This window comes from Triturus cristatus, chromosome 9, assembly GCF_964204655.1.
Source record: "Triturus cristatus chromosome 9, aTriCri1.1, whole genome shotgun sequence".
NCBI classification, from domain to species: Eukaryota; Metazoa; Chordata; class Amphibia; order Caudata; family Salamandridae; genus Triturus; species Triturus cristatus.
In genome coordinates this window covers 700342976-700364944 of record NC_140592.1, presented here as the reverse complement: position 1 = coordinate 700364944, position 21969 = coordinate 700342976, and the positions used below count along the sequence as shown (strand labels likewise).

Sequence of the window (21969 nt, the reverse complement as noted above, 5' to 3'; positions counted from 1 at the left end):
CTTGGAGCTTCAGGCGTTCCCTCGTGCACGAACACCACTTCCTAAGCCGACCTCCGGACCGTCTCTTGGCCTCCTCCTGGCACGGGGCGCTGTAGACAGACGCTTACGTTGCAACTTCGAAGGAACCGCTCTAGGACGGTGTCAGGCAGTCCCTCACCCAATACCGACTCCGATAAGCCCTCTCTGTACCAACGGACATTTGCCCAAGGAAGGACAACTCAGTATTTCATTATTTCACTTTAGTATAGCGCTTCCTTTGGACTACTTTAGAGCGCTACCTCTTGAAAACGCCATAGTGGAGACTTTCTCCTCCAGCCTAACACGTAGATCCCAGATGTTCGCTCTTCCTACATTTTAAGCAGAACTACCAATTTAGACTCCCAGAAATGGAGATTTTTGGTGTTTAAACATCTCCCAACCCGCCTGGTGATAGCTGTTTTTTGGAGGCCCTCCGCCTTACCTCGTACTCACCATTTCACACAGTACTCGCCGCCTCTTCAGGTGCACGGCAGCTGGTTTACTTGAACAGAAGCTCGAATCGTAAGGAACCGCTTAGCTCACGCCCTCGCTAACCCAGAAGTCTACCCGCAGCCATCATGAACGGCCTACCAATGCCACCCTCAGCGGCAGGCATCGCCAGCCCAATAGAGGGGTTGCCCCCACTGCCCAAAGGCCTCAGCGGCCTCCTCAACTCCAGCGGCGGCTCGTGGCGCGAGGTCGAGCGCGTGTACAGCAAGAAGACTCGTATCCAAGACGACCTGAGCCGCGCGCGCCGCTCCAGTGCTGCTGATGCTGCGCGGCGCACCGGAAGACCTCTGAACCTGGACGCTGCGCTGGCCATACTGCGCAAGGAGATGGTAACTGCCACGTTTATATTATCACTTCGAATGGTCCAATTTGTTATTATTATGGCGTTGCCCTAGCGGAATTTCAATTTATTTTAATAGACCCCCGTTGGCATAATTTGGTGTCATCTACCGAATTACCAGGTAATTCGGGGCATTTCAATGCGTATTTGAAATATGCTCAAACTGCGAATTTGCCTTAACATAAGTAAAATACAATGAATTAGGATATATTAACGGCGCAATGGGTATTTCTGCATGCTTCTCTAGGGTTAGGTGTGTTGTTAATGTTGACAATGCATCTGATACACATGTTGTCAATATTTATATACGTTCCGTTTGTGGACCACGTGCTCAGTGCGTAAAAGAAGCTTCGCTACGCTTCCTGTAGTTGCGGTGACCACTTCCTTCCAGGTCATTAGGGACATGACCTCTGTGTTGTAACCTAATGCATTCTGGGTGTTGTAGTCTTGTTTTGCTTCTCACTACGTAGAAGACTAACAACCTAAAATCTGCGATTTGGTGGTAAAAAGCTCCGGTCTGTGAATTGTGTCTGTAGTGATCTGGAGTCACCTGGTCACCCGAGTGGCACTTAAGGTAGACGAATTGCATGGCTGTATGTGCTGTTTTCCACTTTCATGCACAGGATGTGTGTTCGCCGCTCTGCAGTGCATAAACCGTAAAGTCATTGCTGCTAAATGGTCTAATAGCATTGTAAATTCCAATTTCACTGACTTCCGTTGAGTACCCTTGCCTTCGTCTATAGGGCGGTGCTAGGATTTTTGGGGGCCTGGGCCAAAAGGGAATGTGCGCGGCTCCTCTAAATTGCATAAGTGACACCTTGTCTCTGGAAGCTTCTTTTGTGGAGACTCTTCCTGGGCTCCAGCTCCTCCTCTCAGCCACCTGCAAGCTCCTCTTTTACAGCTCATACCCGGCTGAAGGTGTGAGAATTGCTTGGGGGGCTGAAAGATGAAACTGCGGTGACAATGACGTTAGAATGCTGACCATGGGTGTCCTGCAGTGTCTCTGAATAGGCAACTGGGCAGGAGGCCTAATTGCAGGACAAAGCTGGTTTCCGTGCACCTGGGACACCATCCATAAGAGGCCCAGGGGCCCCCCTCCCTCTCATGGGCCCTGTTGCAAAGAGATGCTTTTCTTTCAATTTAATTGACCGGAGTACACGGGGGCTGGTGGTGTGTTGAACTAGTGTGGGGGGCCCCATACTGGTGGGCTGAGTGCGAGGCCCTGGACAGCTGCCCATGCCTAGCACTGGCCATGTTTGTCTAAGTACTATCACTTTCACAATTGTAATACGCAGAGATCAGGTATTCTTGTGGTGTTTTAGGATACATTCCTTAAATGGGGCAGAATTCGCAAACTTGATATGAGTATGTTCAGTGGGTGATGTGGTCGTCAGCAGTTGAACATATTTGCTTCAATTTGTGGTAATTCTTTTGAGTAGTAAATGTAGCTGCATCTACCATTAGTGATTTCTGGTGAGTTTATGTTTTGGAGATATAAGTAATCATATTTTCCTTACATTCGTACAGATTATAAATTGTCCTTGGTTAAAAAAAAAAAGGGCAGACCAACTTAGACCACTGAGGTTTGTAATTGACGATCTCAACTCTGCCTAACGCACGTTATCAGATTTTCTATCAAGTCTTTGACTACTAGACATTGCAATCACGCCCTTTTCCTTGTCTGACCACACTTCAGTCTCACCAAATGTAAGTTCTGCAGCACTTCCTACTATTTTTTTTTAATAACATTTTTTTTATTATTTGCCATTTCCATCTCAACATCTTCTTCCTCACATTTGTTGCATTTAATACACAGATATAATTTGCCCTCCCTTCACCCGTACATAGTTGTCATATTGTGCAACCACAAGAGTTTACATTATTACCCATACTCTCGTTACCTACCCTCCGGAAACTCTTGTCCTTCAGCACCCCCTGATATCTACTTCCCCTAGCTTTCCCCAACACCAAAACTACTATCCCTTTCCTCCCTCATCCCTCCCCTCCCCACCAGTGTGCTCCCCCAGCAGTTGTCAATCTCAATGTGTCTTGACCTATAGGTATATGCCCACTAAGCGCCTTTGCTGTTGCTCGGCCTCCCCCCCCCCCCCCTTGCTACCCCGTGCTCTCTCCTTCGACTGTATTTGCAGTCCCTGCGTTTCTGCAGCACTTCCTACTATCTAGATGAAAGGACCACCTTCTTTAGCTAGAGCAGGAGACATTAACGTTTCTCATTAGAGGAACTATTCAAGAAAATTCATAGCTCACCGAAAGCAGATGACATCCCATCCAGCCCAACTGTTAACTAATTATTAGTAACATTTTAGCTACCCTGGAGGTGGTTACACTTATAGGGCAATAGTCTAACTTCAGGATGTATGTATGTTGTATTTCTATAGTGCAAACCTAGCCAATAGCAGAGTGCTGTGCTTGCTCAAAGACGAGCATAAAGTCAATGAGTGATAGGAAAGGTTGCCGGTTTTAGGACTGTTAATGCAGTGTGATGTAGCGTTTTTTTAAGAGATTAATTTTCAGCTCTTTCCTAAGTTTGGGCAACATCGGGACCGTCCTGGTAGACACAGGGATGTTGTGCTGGATCCCGTGTAAACACACGGAACAGGCCTACCATCTTCTTCTTTTATTTTTTTCCATTTTATAATCTTACGGTGTCCTGTCTGCAGGTATGCTGAGAAGCACCGGAGATAGTGACCGTGCCTGTAAGATTACCAAGGGTGCGGGTCATGATGGCTTTGTAATTGATGCATCCGGTTTTCAGCATGGGGCAGGCTGGCAAGAGGAGGCAATGGACTTCCGCCAGGATGGGGGTGATCATACTTCTTCAGGCACGGGATGAGATGCCCTGCAGTGTGTGGGGTGCCAGTGTGGAGTCTAGGAGGCCATGGAGGAGGGAGTTACCTCCATACAGATGCAGTAATTTGAGGTTGCTTTTTTTTTTTTTTGAAGAGAGAGCTGGACCAACCGTGAACAGCAAATGGTCGAGATAGGAGCTTTCCAAGCTGAAAAGAATGTAAAGTGGAGCAAGCTTAACACAAGTCCACGGTGGACACCACCCATTGCAACATCCATCTAATTGTTGCCATGATTTAAGAGCCAGCAAAGTGTGTTTTGCTGATAGAATCCTCGAGGCAAGAAAACTGTAATGAACACTCCTTTTAGGCTTGTGTAGGATAATTTAGAGCCACAGATCAAGAAATTCATAGTGATGACAACAGCCACTTCAACCTTGAATAATGACTCCTTCCTACTTATCGGCTTAGCTGGCTTTCTGTGGCATGCAGTGGTGACCTCGGTCTTAAAGAAACCTTCTGCAGACCCGCAAAACCTGCCAGTTATCACTTGGAATTTCAAGAAAGTCTACCAAAGCAACATCATGAAAGAGGAAGATGGTGAACTTATTTGACCACCGTCCAAGCCTACATCCTCTTCTACCTGTCTGACACATTTGATGCGGTGTATCACTGACCCTGCTCAGACAGCCACAAAAACAAACCATGGTTTCTTGAGTGACTCTTAAAGGGGTCAAATCTTTTGTATAGATGTCAGAAATTAGTCTTTAAGGATTTACAGACTTTTTGGAAAGGTACTTTAGAGCACTGCAGATTAGCGAGCATCACATCTTGCAAATACAGATTTAGGCAGGCCACCTAAAGTCCCGCATCAGCCTGGAGTAAAGAGTTTTAACAGCATTTATAACATATCCACCATTTGATGAGGGAAAGCTGCATATGCCTCAGTAGGTCCAAAATGCTTAGAATAAGCTGAAAGACTACCAATGGTCTCCGTTTCACATGACCTCGGGCACTTGGTGAGCCTTGTGTCCCTGAGCAGACATCAGGAAATGTAGGACAGCAGTGAAATATACATTTAAATCCAGTGGTCAAAAGCAGTTAAATATGCTGACAAAGGCATCAGTCATTGATCTCTACCCGTCCAGTTCAATTGAATTGAAATTGCGTCCTATAGCTCTGCATTTCTCCAGTTTCTTTGTGGTAGATTCATGACTTGGGTATGTGCATTAGAGAGTGATACGTGAGAAGCAAATGGGTGATGAAATAAATAGATATTATTAGGTTAAAGAAATAAGACAGATTAAATACAGACATGCAATTTAGAGTAGTCTGTATACACAAGAAGCATTTAGAAGGGAACGAGGGAGGCATTTGAAATAAATAATGGAAGGAAAATCGAAAGTTCAAGGCCAGGTCAGTTTTTCATGTAAGGTTTTAGGAACATAGAAAGTGGGGATTTTTTTTCTCTTTTTTTTTCAATAGCATGCAATATGGATATAAACCTTAAAGACACCATTTCGAATTTGTACTCGAAAGGTGTGTGGCAATTGAAGTAACCAGAACGCAAATCCTCTCAAAACTGGATTATTGTAACTTTGCAGGTTCACCTATAGCCAAATCCCGAATCGACCAAAGTTAACAAAATAAACCTACATGGATGTGATTGCAAATGAAAAGCACAGGCATTCCCCCGCCTTCAAGCCACTAGCTTGTCTTCTCATTGAACAGTGAATACAATTTGGAATAGTTTTCATCGTTCATAAAATGCTCTGTGGTAATTTAATGAAATACAACCAGGAATATACCCTGGAAATTGGTCATATCTGTAATCTCTGTTCTAGTCCAACATCCGGAGTCAGCAATCTAGGTTTAAGTGGAAAACACGAGGAAACGGGTCCCTCAACGTCTTGATGTCCAAGCCTCGCCAAGACCTAGCACCGAGAACACAACCTGTGCTAAGGTGTTTAGAAATGTGAGGAAAAACCTGAAATTCTGATGCCCGTGCAGGACCTTTTCCTATGCACGGCCAGACTGAGCACGCAAACCATTCCTGACAATTAAGTCATGCCAGCCCCGGGGGGTTGGTGGGAAACACAGCTTCTGATTTTGTTACAGGGGGCAGAAATTGCAGCACTGCTCCCACCGTTCCAAATCTGGCCCCCACTCTTCCGACCCACTGGAAAAACGCCTGTGCCCTCTACAGCCAGTCCGGCCCTGTTACTATGTATTACTGCTGGACCTGTGCTGTAGGGGAAGTGTGCTCTACTGTTACCCTTATTGTGCCAATTAAATGTCCTTGAGGAAATGTGCACTGCTTTGGCAAGTGCTGTAGCTAATGTGTGTGCACATGAGTGAAGCTTGCATTGTTACTACTTGTGGGTGAGTGCAGTATGCACGGCTTGGTGCGCACTACACTGTAGAAGTATATAACTTTTATGTTCAGGTTCCCAGCTCAATAAGTATTCACTTTTTTTTGTTATACATTTTATAGAGTACAGAACACTGCATCCTCTGTTCTTCACATATAAGATCTGCCCCTGTAGAGTACTCTTAAGTATTCTCTAATTTGTGTAGAGATTTCTGATTGCCTTTATTTGAAGTGGTGCACAATTATGACAACTTATCAGGTGGTGGACGCATGTCCAGAAGTAGCCCTTGAGATGCATGAGGCACAAAGGGCCTATTTCACAAAGGTAACTTACACTTTTGAGTAAATTTATACTTTAGAGCAAGTTTATTACTTTTGGTATACACAAACTCCGAGTGTAAACGTACTACAAAAGGGTAAGTTACTTTTCTCCACCCCCTGAATAACGCGCTTGGCTAACTCTTGTGTGGGTGGGTGATGTCCATCCCCCAAACCCCTTCCCTGAACCTCCCTAAACCATTTTCCTTCCCTCTAATGCCACCCATTTTGTAGTAAGTCTACCACTTTTCCTACCCCCTCCCACCCACATTTACTACTAATGCTTATACCTAAGTGTGCAGAGACTTCGGATCTGGGGCAGAGAAGTCTGCACACATAAGTATAGGTAATGTGTAAAACTTTGCACTTAGTTTGTGAATTGCATTTTGTAGTACATTTTGTAGTGCTACAAAAGTACTATAAGTGCAGTTTGTGAATTGGTCCTAACGTCTACAAAAGCCTGTGTAACATAACAATAAGCTGATGAGAAGTTGCCATCCCAGCAACCTTTTGGGAAAAGATCACTGAATTCAAAATGGCCACCTGGTGGGGTGAAAGTTTAAGCAGGAAGTTGTGTTGATATGTTCTTTAATAGCTGCAACAATGGAAGGAAAATGTTGCACTCTTTCTGCCAAGCCTCTGGGAAGTTCTCTGTCCGCCAGGACAGATGCACTGTCAGCACATCCTAGGAGTCCCTGCATCTCACCCTGTGCAGGAGGGTCCCTTCCTACTGGTTAGCAAGGCTGTTTATTGTATAATGAGGAGACTTGCAAGCTAGTGACTCAACCATGTATGTGGTGTTAATATGATTGATGAGAATTGTATTCCCTCTACCACCCAGCATCTTCATCTCTGGCTATCCCATTCAAACAGTGATGGTTTCTTGTACTGAGCCATCACATTTATTTCTGTCCAGCTATCTGTTTGTTAGGGAAGAACGCTGCTTTTTCTTTTCAGTTTTCAGACCTTCATTTTTTTTACTTTCTTCTATAGAAATAATTTTCCATTATATGTCCGGTTGTAGAGGCGGGCGAGCCAACATATTTATTGGGAGGACCGAGCTAGAGCTGAGCCAAGAGTTGTGTATATGGCTCTAAAATCCAGTACACAAGCGGAGTCTTGAAAATATTTAGCATCACGGTTGAATGATATGATACACTCTTTTTCTGAAATTTGAGAAGAACTTATTTCAACATGGGGAAGCATTTTACATTGGTACATACAATATTATTTGTGCGTTCAGAAGTATTAAAAGTCAGAATATTTGCATGTGAACTGAGAAACATTCCTGCCCCCACACTGATGACAATGCTATTCGTTGTCCTTTGTACCCAGTTTGTTGCCTAGATAATCATCATAGATGGAGAAACATTACAGGCTATTAAATCAAACATGAGAGGTTTTCGTACAGCGCACACCTCAAACTTAGAATTTGAACTTTCTCTGATATGTGATTCTGAACAAAAATGACTTTCAGTGATGTAATGTATTTACCTAGGATCACAGACTTTGTGAAGCTGGGATTGATCTGTAAATTTCCAGTTTCACAGTGCAATTCTGCCACTATATGTCTATCTTTTTCTCACGTCAAAAGTTCAAAAAGTCCTCCATAATTCTCTCAGATGAGATTAGAGTGTGGGTGACAGTCAGAATCCACCTTTTATTTTTGGCAACTTTACTTAAGGCAAACCATGCCCAAAGATATGAGTGCTTTACATCAGACACAGGTTATGCTACACAATTTTTTTGGGAGCAGGGATATTTGAAGGGTATTCACAGGCAAGGCCACCTAGTGTACAGTGTATGGCCACCCGTGAAAGCTCTGATCGTTTTCAACTTGTGGTTCTAAAATGACTTAGAACTGAGCCAGACCCAGGCATCGGGATCGAGCCTGTTTGTAGCTTTCAGTAGCTCGCCAACTTCTCCCAGGTTGTCCAAGAAAGACCCACTGAAAGACGAGCAATTCCTCATGTTAAAAATGCCTAAATAGGAAACCAAGGTATTCTGTAAGAATTAGATAATTGAGTCCATGGGTATCCTTTCTGAACAGGTTTACACTGTATGTGAGACCCTCTTTCGAGGACACACTTTTGTCATACATTACACGAGAGAGCTTTTCAAAATGTGTGACTAGCACCTTTTGTGTGATGTTAATTAACGAATGTTGTGAAGTAGCTGAAATCCATTCATGAATCTTGACGCTGGCCGCTCAGTCAATTCCAAAACCAGCAATTCCGCTGGCATCGCCCTTTGAACCTTATTGTTATTTCTACAAAAGGATTCCGAGTAGGAGTACGTTTATAAGGAACAAGGAGACCCTAGGAGTCAGAAGGGACCAAGGGTGTAAATATTATTATAAAGGAACAGTGGTCCCATTCAATTCGAGTAAATTAAAGTGCCACAATTAGTTCAATGAAAAATTGGGTTTTATGTTTAGACAATGCAAAAATAACTAAAAAATTACTGTAAATAGTGAGAAAATTAATAAAACAGTGAGTGAGTTGGTGGCAGGGTAATAGGAAATCAGCCGATTTCCGGTACCCAGGCAAGTGATTTTAAAAGGTGACTTTTTGGTGCTCAAAGGTAATTGTTATCAAAAAGTCAATAAAACATTTCATACTCCGACATTTCAATTTTGTAATACACTGGAGTTTAGAAATGATTGTCGACGACGTTTCGATCCCTAAACACGTAGTGGGATCTCTTCAGGACAAGGAATTGATAAATAATTGCCTGGGAGAAAGCAGTGAGAGGATGACCCAATCAATTAGTAACTGTTGCGCAGCCGCGCCAGCCAAAACTAGACGATCCTAGTGTTGTAGTCCGGAATGAGGTATAGGCAAGAATTAGAGCCAGCGATAAAAAGCGGGAAACAATTAGGATGAAGCGCCCCGTCAAAAACCGTCAAAACCTGGGCTCGACGGATGTCAAAATTCCGTGTGGGCTGATAGGTGAGCCAGGGGAGCGGCGAAGAATAGGGAGGATTGGTCCAAAAGGGCGAGTCAGGTTTGTGTAGTACACGATAGGAATTCCGAGGCAGCCCGGTCGGGCTTGTCGATGGGTTCGAAAACCTACATTCGTGGGGCGGTAGTCCGGGAAATAAGCGAAGGAATTGGTTAAATAGTTACGATGCAAGCCGCATAACCCACGAGGACCTGGGGAGCTCGCGAGGATCAAGCTAAGCGTCAGGGTGCGGGCTGTGTGAATGGAGCCTCAGGATTCCGAGTAGGAGTACAGCACTGCAGATTTTATAAAACTAAACAAAAATAGTTGCAAAGGCATGTCCAATATCACACATGGTGTCACTGGCCGAGTAAAGCATCGGCTGAAACAACGAAAGACGTTTTGGGAAATAGGATCTATGCAATATAAAGGTGGATGGCCACAGGGGGGTCACTAAAGGGGACAGCAGATTAGTGTTTCCTCACTGCCGAACATAGTGTGTTTTCAGTGGCCACTTGGTGTGATAAGGTAGCCACAGCCAGCGTGAGACTTCCACCCCTGACCCTGGTGGATGAATTTCCATTCCGCCGAGAAGGGGGGGGGGGGGTGGGGTGTTGTATTTAGTTGGGCTCGCCACCTGGATCTTCCTCTTTTCCTGTGGTGCCAGGAGCAGAAACAGTTGTTTTTAGCATCACTGTAAGGGGGCTTGTAGTGCATTTGCCTTAATGATAATTACATTAAGTTGATTGCTAGATCCATGTTTTTAAAACAACTGCCCCAGCAGGGAAGCTGCTGCTCATGCCTGCCATCCTCCTCTTGCTTTCTAACAGGGAGGTGCTGTGCACAGGCTTCCCCTGCCAGGGATTTCAGGAGCTGCACAGTCTCCCCGATTGGGAAACTTCATGAGGCGGGCAGCATAATGAACTTATTGCAATTACCAATTAAGTTAACTTTATTGTCCAGCCCATGAACGGGCTTGATGGTGGAATCCCTTGCTCTCTACAGAAGGTCTTATGTCACAGGGCATTTTGCCTAGATTATGCCTCTTTAGGTCTCGCCTAGGCAGCGTATGCGCTGTCTCTGAGACCTGCTGTATCTACTCTGTGGGCTTTGTGCGCGCCCATCATTTTCCATTGGTTCCTTGCAGTGTCCCTCGTACAATCATGGTCCCTTTGTTGTCTTTGTCCCGCCTTTTGGTGTTTAGTTCCCTCCCATGGAGCCTGCCCCTGGCTTCATTTCCACCTCCGTTGCTTGCCGTCCCTCCTGCCATGTTACTTTAGCACTGCTTCAGACCTTGTCACGTGACACATGCCATAAAGGTTTCAGTAAACACTACTTTGTTCCCGGCCACCGCGCTTCATCTTTCATCATTATGGCCGCACCTCCCGCTGCATTGCTTGTTGCCCCTGTTCGCTACCTCTCCCACTACGTTACATGTTTGTTTAGGGATCTTTAGGGATCTTACTTTCACTTTCCAGTGAAGTGGGTTTAGTAAGGTTTTGGCAAACACCACTATATACACACAGAAGAAGCTACATAACTTGTTTCCTGCTATGTTCTCTTTCTGCGGTCGAATGACTGCGGTAGTAGAACCACAATACATCTGACATCCTGTTGGTAAGCATCATGTCTGCTTTCCAGCTCCAGCTCTGATTTGGTTCAGTGGAATAGAACCATTGCACATTCCTGATTCTCTGGGAGGCGAAGTTCTTCCAGGAAGTATGAATGTTGAGAATGCCTTGACTGAGCCATTTGTTGGGAGGGTGAGATATGGTCCAAAGTCTTTGAAATATTTCTTGATTATCCCCACAGAAAAGCCTGCAAAGACTAAAACATGTTGCAACTTTCTCAGGGAAGTTATGTTGGAAACTACTTGGCTCCATTTTCCCAGGGTTAATACTACCAGGGTTAGGAGCTTTGGTTCATCAATTTGCTCACTCGTTGCTGTTCAATTTTCAGCACATTAATTCACGGAGAGTTGTGAAATGGTCACCTGTTGTGGGGACTGTTTGAGCAAGCGAAGACATAGCTTTGACTTCGCTCTGTATCTTCGATGACCAGAGCCCGAAACAGAAAAAAAATACATCAGTGCACCATACAATGAAGTTAAAGGCTGGGGCGGTATTAAGGGAACACAGTTAAGTGCAGCAGAGTATGACAGTCAATGTATACCTTTTTTTTTAATTTTATTTTTTAAACATTACCCCTAGAATAAATTGGCTTGGCACCAAGGCCAAACGTGATGGTAAATCTTTACTGGCTTACTTAATTGGCCGCAAACCGTGCTTTAAACGGAAAGAGAAGTGCCGTTACTCCACAGATTGATTGGGATGGGTCTTGAGGGTTTGGTAGGGGTGTGTCTGTGGCTGTGATTTTGAGGCAGGCATTTAGCAATATTGGCATTTTCTTATTCAATGCAATGCGCCCTAGTTTTAACTGGAGTTGCTGCCTACACCTGGTCGCCTCTGGGGCAGTTGTTTGCTGTCTCATTGACCCCTTGAATCTTTGTACTTTGTTCATTTTCCGATTCTGTCCCTAGTTTCAAAGCAGCACTTTTGCAGACACAACGCGTTTGGTACCAGTGTCCAGCTTGTTCTGTGTTTTGGGGACGGTGCTTTGAGGCTCTGAGTGTCTGCCTTAAGAACCTTCTTCTGTACATGTGCACAAGTCCCCTCTGTTGTTGCCTTAATGAACGTTTCTGTCTCTTCTCATTTGGGGAATATCTTTAAGGGGGCTGTTTGAGTGTTTCAACCCCTTAATAAATGGCTTCTCTCCAGTAGTTGGAGAGTCCAGTCGTTGATGGCAGAATCTGTGTTAAGTTTCTCTAGGATCAGCAGCCCTGGAGACTCTCCGAATGTACTCTTTCAAACCAAGACACACCCCCACCACACCAGATATGCAGGTATCAGGCCTTAATGTTGTACACAACAGAGATGCAGCAATATGTGGGGCAGCAAGTGCAGTGGCACCGGGCCCAAGGTTTGCATGAGCCCACTGACCGGGGGGGGGGGGGGGGGGGGTTGGATGACTGCAGATCTGTTGCAAGGCATTGTGGTTCAGCCGAAGAGCCAGGTCTTGAGGCCTTTCCTCAAAATAGTGTTGTTGGGAAATCAACATTGGGTTTGAATCCCAGCCACCATGATAGTGAAAAATAATTTGATTCAAGTGGATACAAAAAAGCAAGACGAGACTCAGTCGGTGGTTATTCACGTCTGACTGAGGCACTCGCTATTTCTCTCCCCCCTTATGCTCCAGCAATGGAAAATCCAAAAGCCCCGGATTGAACACCACAGTTCAAAAGCTTTAGCTTAACGTGAACATGTAGGGATTACATTAAGAGTTCAGTGAGGCTCATGTGCTGACCAGCATCGACTGTACTGACTGCAGCCGGTCCAGCTCTCCCCGTTCTGAGTCTGCTTCCCTCCTCCTCTACTCTTATCACTCTTCTCTTTTCTTCCTCTTCATTCTCCTTTCTCGCACTCCTCTTGCTGTCCCTTTTCCTCCTTTCATTCCCTTTTCTGCCCTCCACTCGCTCTTCCATCCTCTAGTCTTTCTCTCACTTGCCGCTCTATCCACTTTTTCTGCGTTCTTTTTCTTCTCTCCCCTTCATTCTGTCGTTTTCCCATGTTATGCACTCTCATCCTTACTAGCTTTTCCTTCTCTCTATTGTCACCTCTCTTGTATTCCTTCCAACCGAGCCATCATGCCACATAACTCCTATCCGCATGATTTCATTCAGCGCAACACAGTTCTACGCAACACCATTCCACTCCACACACTACCATTCTACACCACACAGTTCGACAACACACCTCGTAATTCAACTCAACACATATACACAACACACCACATACATCCAATCCACGCCACAGATTACCACATAATGCTATCAAATTCAACAACGCACCACGTAGTTAAACTCCACCATTCCACTACACAACACAAAATACCATTCCACATAATTCCACTCCATAACACACAATCCCACGCCACATAATTCTAGTACACTCAAAACAACAATTACTTTCCACATAATTCCACTGCAGACCATGTCACATAATTCCACTAGACATGTACACTAAACACCATACAATTCCACGCTACACAGTTCAGCAACGAACAATTTCAATGCAACCTACATAATTCCACTCCATACTGTCACTTCACACATGGGTAAAAGACATTCTCATTTACAACACCAGTAGCTTTAACTCTTGCAAATGCGAAACCTATTGGCATTGCCAATGCTTGTTACATTCGGAGGAAAAAAGATTCAAAACTAGTGGCAACCATTTTGTATGGTTAACATGGGGGGGGGAGGGGTGAATTTTGCCTCCTAAGTATAAAACGCTAATTGAGGTGCAAATCTTATTTTTTGCTCTGTTTTTTAAATCCTATTTTTAAAAACGTGCTACTGTGGGGAAAACGCTTTATTAGCTTTATACATTTTATTGTATGCAGAGCTCCAGTTTTTTTTTAGCAAAACTATCCTACACAGCGCCTCAGTTTCCTGCAGGAAATGTGTAAACAATGACTTGTTTTGCCAGAAAATTGCAGCATTTCAACCTCAGGTGGAATCTTTCCTCGCTTGGTGCTGGATTTCACAGATGGTGGTTGAAATGAATGCGCAGAGTTGTGTTTCCTTTGTGCTTATAATAGTTTTCTGTCCTGCGGCGGAAATCCCTGGTGCAACTGCTGTGGGCATATCATTAACTCGCTTCGGCATTCTTCGTTTTTTAGGTCGAAGCCCAATAACAGCACAGCTGGTTCTTGTGGGCATTCTGAAAGCTTCCCAGGGAATGCATTCTGCCCATTGCTGACCATTGTCTCTGTGGTTTGTAACTCTCATTTGCTGGCATTCTATTTGCTGACTTTATTTGCTGTAGAGTCTATTCGGCTTCATTTCATTCATCTGGTGGAGCATCGTTTTCTGTAAACAGGCCTTTAAATCTTGTTCCTATTTTGTCACATTTGCTGTGCAATCAAAGACAGAGGTCAAATGTTAGGCTTGGCCTTCTAAAGGAGCTTGGTGTTTACTCTTCTTTCTGTGGCTTTGAAGTGAGAGAATTTGTGACATTATAGCTGTGAAACAAAAGGATTTTTTCTAGCACATAACAAAAATGAACTGTGCTGATATTTCACAATATATCAGAATTTGGAAAGTTCAAAGTAAGTTTTTTATTTTTTTGGGGGGGTGGAGTAATTCTGTAGTTTTGGTAGAAACAAATTTGAATATGATCAAAACACTAGGTGATGACATTTCCACACATTGTTGTGCACAGCAAAACTGTATGTCTGGGCAAATGTAATGGTCATTTTAATTGAAAATATGTTCTCTGTAATGGCAGTGCGTTACCTCGCCATGCATACGCCACTCCGCTGTACACCCTCCACTCTGAAATGGTCTACTCCACTCTATTCCCTTCCACTCTATGCCACTCCATCCTACGACACTCCACGTCACTCCACTCTGACATGGCACTCCCCTCTACTCTAAGACACCCTATGATACGCCACACCACTCTATGCCACTCCACGCCATATCACTTACCTAATCTACCCACTACTATCTACCCCACTGCTCTCCAGTCTACACTAATCCACTCCCCCACCCCTCCAGTCTCCCCCACTCCACTACAATGTACCTGACTCCACTCCAATCTACCCCATTCCACTCCAATCACCCCACTCTAGTCTGCCACAATCTACCCCACTCCACTCTAACCCAGTCTGCTCCACTCTCCACAGTCCACCCAACCCCACTCCAATCTACATATCACCAATCTATCCCACTCCACCCAACTCCAATCTACCCCTTCTAAACACTCCAATCTACTCCACTTCCAACCACACCAATCTATGCCATTCCACTCTACCTCAATCTACCTCACCCCACCAAGTCATGTTGAACAGCAGTTACACTAGTGTACAAAAAGGCTAAAACACACTGCCGAAGCCAATAGCTCTCTCATAGGCGAGACCTACTAGCTTTGCCTATGCTTGTCTGAGAGGAAGAAGGGTTGAGCTGTTTAGTACTAAATGAAAACAAAGTGAATGCGGAGCTGGTTTGGCGGCAGCAGTCCGCACAGGATAACTAACATGTGTGTGTTGTATTGCATCATTTCTATAGTCCTTCATAGCTCTTGTTGAAGTCCCAAGACGTGTGAAACTCTTTTTCTAGCAGCACTCCTACTGAATAATACACAATATAGCCTTTTGTACCCCCTGTATTCCTTTCTTGAATCTGAATGACTTTGTCACAGGTCTCCAGCATTGCTCCACAAATATTGAAATTTCTAAATCGGTATTATTTACCAAGTCATGGGTTATCCTTGAAAGCTGGCTCGACTCCAGCGCCCTGGATCAATATTGTGGCATTCCTCTGCAATCCTATACTCTCTCCGCTGTCTACTTTGGCATTTATAACTTTGAGCCCACCCTCTGAAAATTGGGGCTTTAAAACAAACATCATTCTGGTCACCCCTGTGTGGGCTGTCCCTGGTGTCTTAAGCCTTCAGGAGAGTTGGGGTCTCATTTAGAGTTTAGCGGCGATTGAGCATCAACATAAGTTGGTGGTCCTCCTGGCCAGCTAAAATGTGCTACTTTCCTTCCTCTTTGAGGTGGGAGAACAGTTTATCTGACTTCAGTTGGCCCCGGAGTTTCTGGCTCTACCATGAAAAGCCCTTGATATGGTAACTCATACCACCCACTGGCTAGGTCACTATGATGATACCCCGCTCCCCCTGTTAAGGGTAGAGCTAACGGCAAAGATTTTTCCTTCCTGAGGCAATGTGGTACCAGAAAAGAAACGTAAAAATGTCCCTAGCGCATTGGGGGGAAAAACTCAATTGCGAATCACAGACTTTTACAATTGTTTTTTGACAACAAACTGATTGTTTTGAAGTTTGTGGCTGAAAAGCAAAAATCACCAAAAGATCACCAAGCAAGCTGAACAAAAACATGGAGGTGCACTTCCCTCAAAATGCACTGCGAAACCAATGTGTCTCTGTGTAAGTCAACAACCAAATTGAACCATCTTGGTAGTTCAAATTGAAATTTTACTGAGTGACTTGACATCAGAGTTCAGTCTAGAGCATTTGTATATTTCACTGTACTCCATTGAAGTGTTTACAGAGGAAAAACATTAAAATCCAACTTATCTTCCATAAAACTACAGCTTTCATAGTTTGCCACCTTGGTAATAATTTAGATACTCCCACACCCCAAGAAAATGACTGGGTCTGTTTTTTCCATCTGCTGTTTTGATAAAGCCATACGTAGTCTTCAGCTTCACCCCTCGATGTCTCACTACTGCTGACACGCAATATTGTATTAAGTGGCTCTCCTGATGTGCTGTCTCCTTCTCTCCCACCTAGGTTGGCCTGCGTCAGCTTGACATGTCTCTTCTGTGTCAGCTGTGGTCCCTCTACGAATCCATCCAGGAGTACAAGGGTCTGTACCAGGACATGTCCTCGTCCGTGCACTCCGAGGGCTCCTACGCTGCGGGCTTCTCAGACGAGGATGAGGACTTCGAGGCGAGCCTGCCCAGTCCTGGGACGGAGGCCCCACAGCTGCGTCCCCTCAGTGTGGCGCAGCCGCAGAACTCACGCGACCAGTGGCTGCAGGAATCTTTTCACATCACCATCTAACAACTATGAGAATCATTGACCTCTGCATCTTCACATCCTGGATTGTAATTTAATTTTCCATTTCCCCACGTTTATTTCCCTTTTCACCCTCTCTACCAGACTGTTGTATTTATTTTGTGGGTGACTTTTTGCATTTTTGCTGGATGTTTTCAGTGTCTCCTGGAACGCAGACCTAACTTGCAGCGGTGAAGTTTGGATGCTTGCAAGAGAGTCTGGCAGGGTAATGCTTGTAGATTCCTTTTTTCCCAGTTCTACAGCTTTCTGCTGGGATTGTATGCTCTAGTACGGCCAGCACTCTTGCCTGATTCCTTGCAGTGTTGCATGCAGAGAAAATAGGATCATGGGTACTTTGTAACTTTGTGCAATTCATTACAGTGCCTCCAGATGGGAGAAGCAGGAACTGCAAGAGATGTCAATTCCCACAGACATAATTACTAACTCATACCCCTTCCCGGGGCATTGAAGAGATGTTAGCCATTCGCAAATGGGAGCGGGGGTTCTCAGGGCACCCCTTCCCCTTTGAGTATGTTGACAAAAAACGTTTTTAGGGGTATTCCTAAAAAAGGTTTGTTTAAGTTTTTTCATCTTATTTTTGAACCCATCCAATTTCCCTTTTAGGGAAATTTTCCTGTTAGGAAAATGACCTGCATTAAAAAAAATTTGCTTTATTTAAAAGCAGCCACAGACGTGGTGGTCTGCTGACCCGAGTGATCTGTCTCATACATAATAATGAGGTAGGTCGAATTGCGATCCACTGTGATTCCGAATTTTGTGAACTAACCTTTTAGCATATAGACAGCACCACGAAATTCCTTTTCATTTGCAAAAAGTCGCTGCACAATTTGCAGCCCTTTTTTGCGATTCGAAAATTTGTACATCAGGCCAGTAGTCCTGATTTTACAAGGGGATAAACAGGACTTAGAATACAAAGCAAAAAACGACACCAGATCAGCTACGTGCGCATGAACCTGGGTAACAGAGTTGTGTAAGAGGAGGTTTGAAGACCCATGCGAGGTCCTTCATATCCTGCACCACAACACCAACTGCAGGGACTATAGAAGCTGTGAGTGCCCTGCCACTAGTGTCATTTACTGGAAAAAGCCAGCCTGCAGGAGATGTGAGCCAGCTCTGTCCCGCTGCCAGTGCATCTATACCTTTCACCACAGTGCATCCTTCACGAAGAATCAGGGACTGCATTTGTGTCAAAAGAAATCTTTACAAAGATCTGAGTAGAATTTCTACTGAGGGCCTGGTATGTGAAAAAATGGTGCTATGTAATGTATTTATGAAACAAAATTAAAGCATTACCATACAATTGGTGTAATTACTGTGTACTTTTGCATGTGTAAGCTACCCAGCAGGGCCAGTATGGGAACCTAAAACAACCATGGCAGAAATGTCATACCAGTCTCTCATTTCACAGCAGGAGCATCATAGCACTTCCATGAGAGGTTTGAGAGGGGATGGGCTACAAAGTGTGGGGAAAAAAGACCACGTGAGAGGAGATGTGGCCTAATGGGCAGAGCAGCTAACTATGGAACTGAGGAACCAACCAGGCAGGAGTCCTGGATGCCGCTCAATGTCCATTTATTCCGGGCAAATTACTTAATCTGCTTCACGTGTAAAACACTCCAATGGGGTACCCTCGGGGAGCGAGGCCTAAGGTCTTGCTCCTCATGGAATTGCTCTGATGGGTGGTACAGGCCAAAGAAGGAATGGTCTAAAATAGGTTATTGTCGGTGGGTGGGGTTTATAAGGCATGTGACAGATTCTTTAGAAGGGGGAATGCTTGATTTGACAACTAAAAAGTAGCGACTACACGTTTTAATACATAGCACTTTAAACCCAGTTTTCATCAAATTATTTCAAGATTAAGGCTCAGTTTGCCAATTGCCAGAAAATTCCATTTGTGAAATGACAACTCACAAAATATTTTTGATTCCATTATCAGAAAGGTACTCCTGTCTGACTTTTTGGCTAAAAATACATTTTCAGTTTGATCATCGGGACGTTGCAACATATGCTTGTTTGGCTGCACACATGTACAGTTCTTAAACTATTGAGCTTAGTGGATTGACACACCTGGTTTCAGGAGGTGTGACGGGCAAGTCTGTTTTGATTCCTAAAATATCCTCAATTGCTCCTTAGATTGAATAAATCCGTACCAATCAGTTAGCATTAGTACATCCTGATAATTACTCTGTGATGAATCTACATAGTGCTAAATCATAATAAAAGGGTTGTTAGTACCCACATTGACCAGTTCTCATATGAGATGTCTGAACTACACTCCTGCAGAAAGCCACTGTGTTTAAAGAATCTTTTAAAAAAGGTGGTAGTGTTGAATAACTTTGCAACAAATGTTATTCAACCATGTACAAGATAAAAGTATTCCATGAAGCTCTAGAACACATAGAATGTGTGGCTGATAGGCAATGTCCTGCAAAGAGGTCACAACAAAAACTGAAATAGTGTCTCTCAAAATAATGTTATAACCCAAACCATGCTTTCAATTCTTTTCCGCAGCTCCAAGCACAAAAAGTGCCTAATCCACTAAAATAATAAATGTTTTTAAATAATGCAGAGGCAATGCACCTAATAAAATGCAACATTTGTTACAAATCTCTGCAAAACTGACCACATTATCTGTAATGGCTGTCGCTAAATTTCTACACTAGTTATAGCAATCAGCTTGACCTGGGTAGAGAAAGAGGCCACCTTGAATGAGACGCAAGAGAGATACCAGGCAGACAATGTGGTTACCAGCCCGACATTATAATGTTGGCACGAGTAGTGTACAAAGTAGTGTTTTCATTGTGCAGCACTTTTGCGTTGGTAACCTATTATGCTGCCGTGTTTTCAGTATGTATTTTTTTGTGTATTTTGGTGGTATTTTCTCAGTGTTTTTCCAAGTCTTTTGAAATCAGTGCTTATTGTTGCTTATTCAGCTGCCTAATTCATTCAACTCTCAAAACAGACAAACTGTTTTTCCTGTTTTTATATAATATGTTTTTTTTGCTGTGATTGTTATAAAGTACATATTTAATTTAAAGGAGAATTAATACAAGGTATATACTGTCTTTCAGTGAGCCCAATAGACCTTGATGTTAGACTCTTTTAATCTTAAGTCTGTGCATTCCACTCTCAGACACTTAGATCTCATTACCCTCTCACATATCCTCTCACAATAACTGTGTCAAGACTCTGGGCCTGATTTATATTTAAGTGTATGGGTTACTCCATCACATCGGTGACCGGTATTCCGTCTGCCGAAATATAAATCCCATAATATCCTATGGGATTTAAATTTGGCGGATGGGATATCCATCACTGTTGTGACAGAGTAATCCGTCTACTGAAATCTAAATCTGGCCCTCTGTCGGGTTTACAGGACTAATACTGGATTAAAAACCTACGGGTGCTATATTCAAATCTTTTAATAAAGTCCTGGACACAGTTTGGGAACATTCACCTACTCCTTACTGAATATTATTGCATTGTAGGGGTTGTTAACCCTGCCAACAGTATAGTACTTTGTGAAACCTTTACAGTTTTTTTTAATTATACCAGGTTAATTTGTATTTCTGCATTCTAAGGCACCTGGAGTGGATGCTTTAAGCATGCTCACCACTTCTTTTCTTCACTCTTTGTCTGACTGCATTAATGTGGTACTGTTTTTGTGTAAACATTCTTAGCTGCCAAGTGTCTCTATGAATAATGTCTCACTTTAAGTCAGTCTTGACCTTTTATCAAACCTCGCATTATATTCTGGGACTTGATACTTTGCTGTTAACTATGTAACTATGGGCTCCACAAGTAAAATGCAGTTGGGTAAAAAGCCAGGATTAACTGAAGGTGTCGTATATAACAATGGGGCACCTTACAGCTATCAGTTGTATGGGAATGTGGAAAGTCTTCTCATGATTTCGCCACTATCCTAAGCACAGGGTGCCAGCATTCTTTTCATCGATGCCTTTCACAACACCTTGCATTGAATGTTTAAAGCCTAATGTGTTTGGCAGTTGAGGATATGATGTCAATACTGACTTGTAGAAATGGGGGCTGATTGTACATGTTGGTGAAGATTCTTATGAGATGGCTGTTTCACCAACAATGAATGAATCAAACACTGCCAAAAGATCTAATATGATTTTAATGCTCCCAGATTCTCTACAATGTATAAAATAATTTAATCTGATCCAAAACATGCTTCTAAACCCTGCACCTTTTAATCCAAGCACACAAAACTGGACGAATCGAAATGAAGGAAAAACACTATTTTGGTGACATTCCGCAAACCTTAAGCAGAGTTATCTTAAATTATTTCTAACTGCTACCTTGTATGACAAAGTGTTGCCCCTTCAGCTACCTTGTATGACAAAGTGTTGCCCCTTCAAAATGAAATAAAAATGACATATTCCCCTTCACGTTCGATGACGTTTTAGTGTGTGGTTATGCAGGTATCTACCAGTATTGATATGCTTACACTGATTACATTTGTTTCCCTTTCAGGGGTGTTGTATCAGTTATTTTAGGTTGAAACCTAGTAACGGATAGTCTGCCTATTATGCATGATATCGGAGTTCTGTTACATTTGAAAGTTGTATAAGGTTTTACAAACATGTTGCTGCCATAGTACAATAGTTTGAGGCAGGACACAGAGATGCAGTGCTTACACAAGGGAGTGCGGGTGTACTCCCTTTGCATATACACTATCTTGGAAGAAACACACAGGATGTACGTTAAAGCAAACTCTAAATCTGTCTTACAGTGCACTCTGAGAACCCGGCCATGGAGACATTTGCTTTAGGTGGCTGAGGTATCCCTCTGTTTAGACATAAAGGATATGTTAAGGCTCTACATAGTTGAACAATCTATGTCTACCCATTGGGCAGGTGTCTGATATCTAAGCTATCCCACAGGTGACAATGCTCTATCACTAAAGACAAGATCCGCAACCAATCATTTGTGTTAGATTTCTTCTACAATTGCCACCAGTCATGTGTTTAGTGT

At 43.6% G+C, this 21969-nt stretch overlaps 1 protein-coding gene across 1 annotated transcript; it reads left to right on the top strand.

Annotated features, from left to right (window-relative positions):
• The first annotated feature begins 596 nt into the window (after positions 1-596).
• Positions 597-21383, top strand: FAM89B (family with sequence similarity 89 member B). The gene is made up of 2 exons (XM_085625834.1): positions 597-857; positions 16684-21383. Exons 1-2 carry the CDS (start codon positions 597-599, stop codon positions 16954-16956), a joined length of 534 nt encoding a protein of 177 aa, XP_085481960.1. The 3' UTR covers positions 16957-21383.
• The last annotated feature ends 586 nt before the right edge of the window (positions 21384-21969 follow it).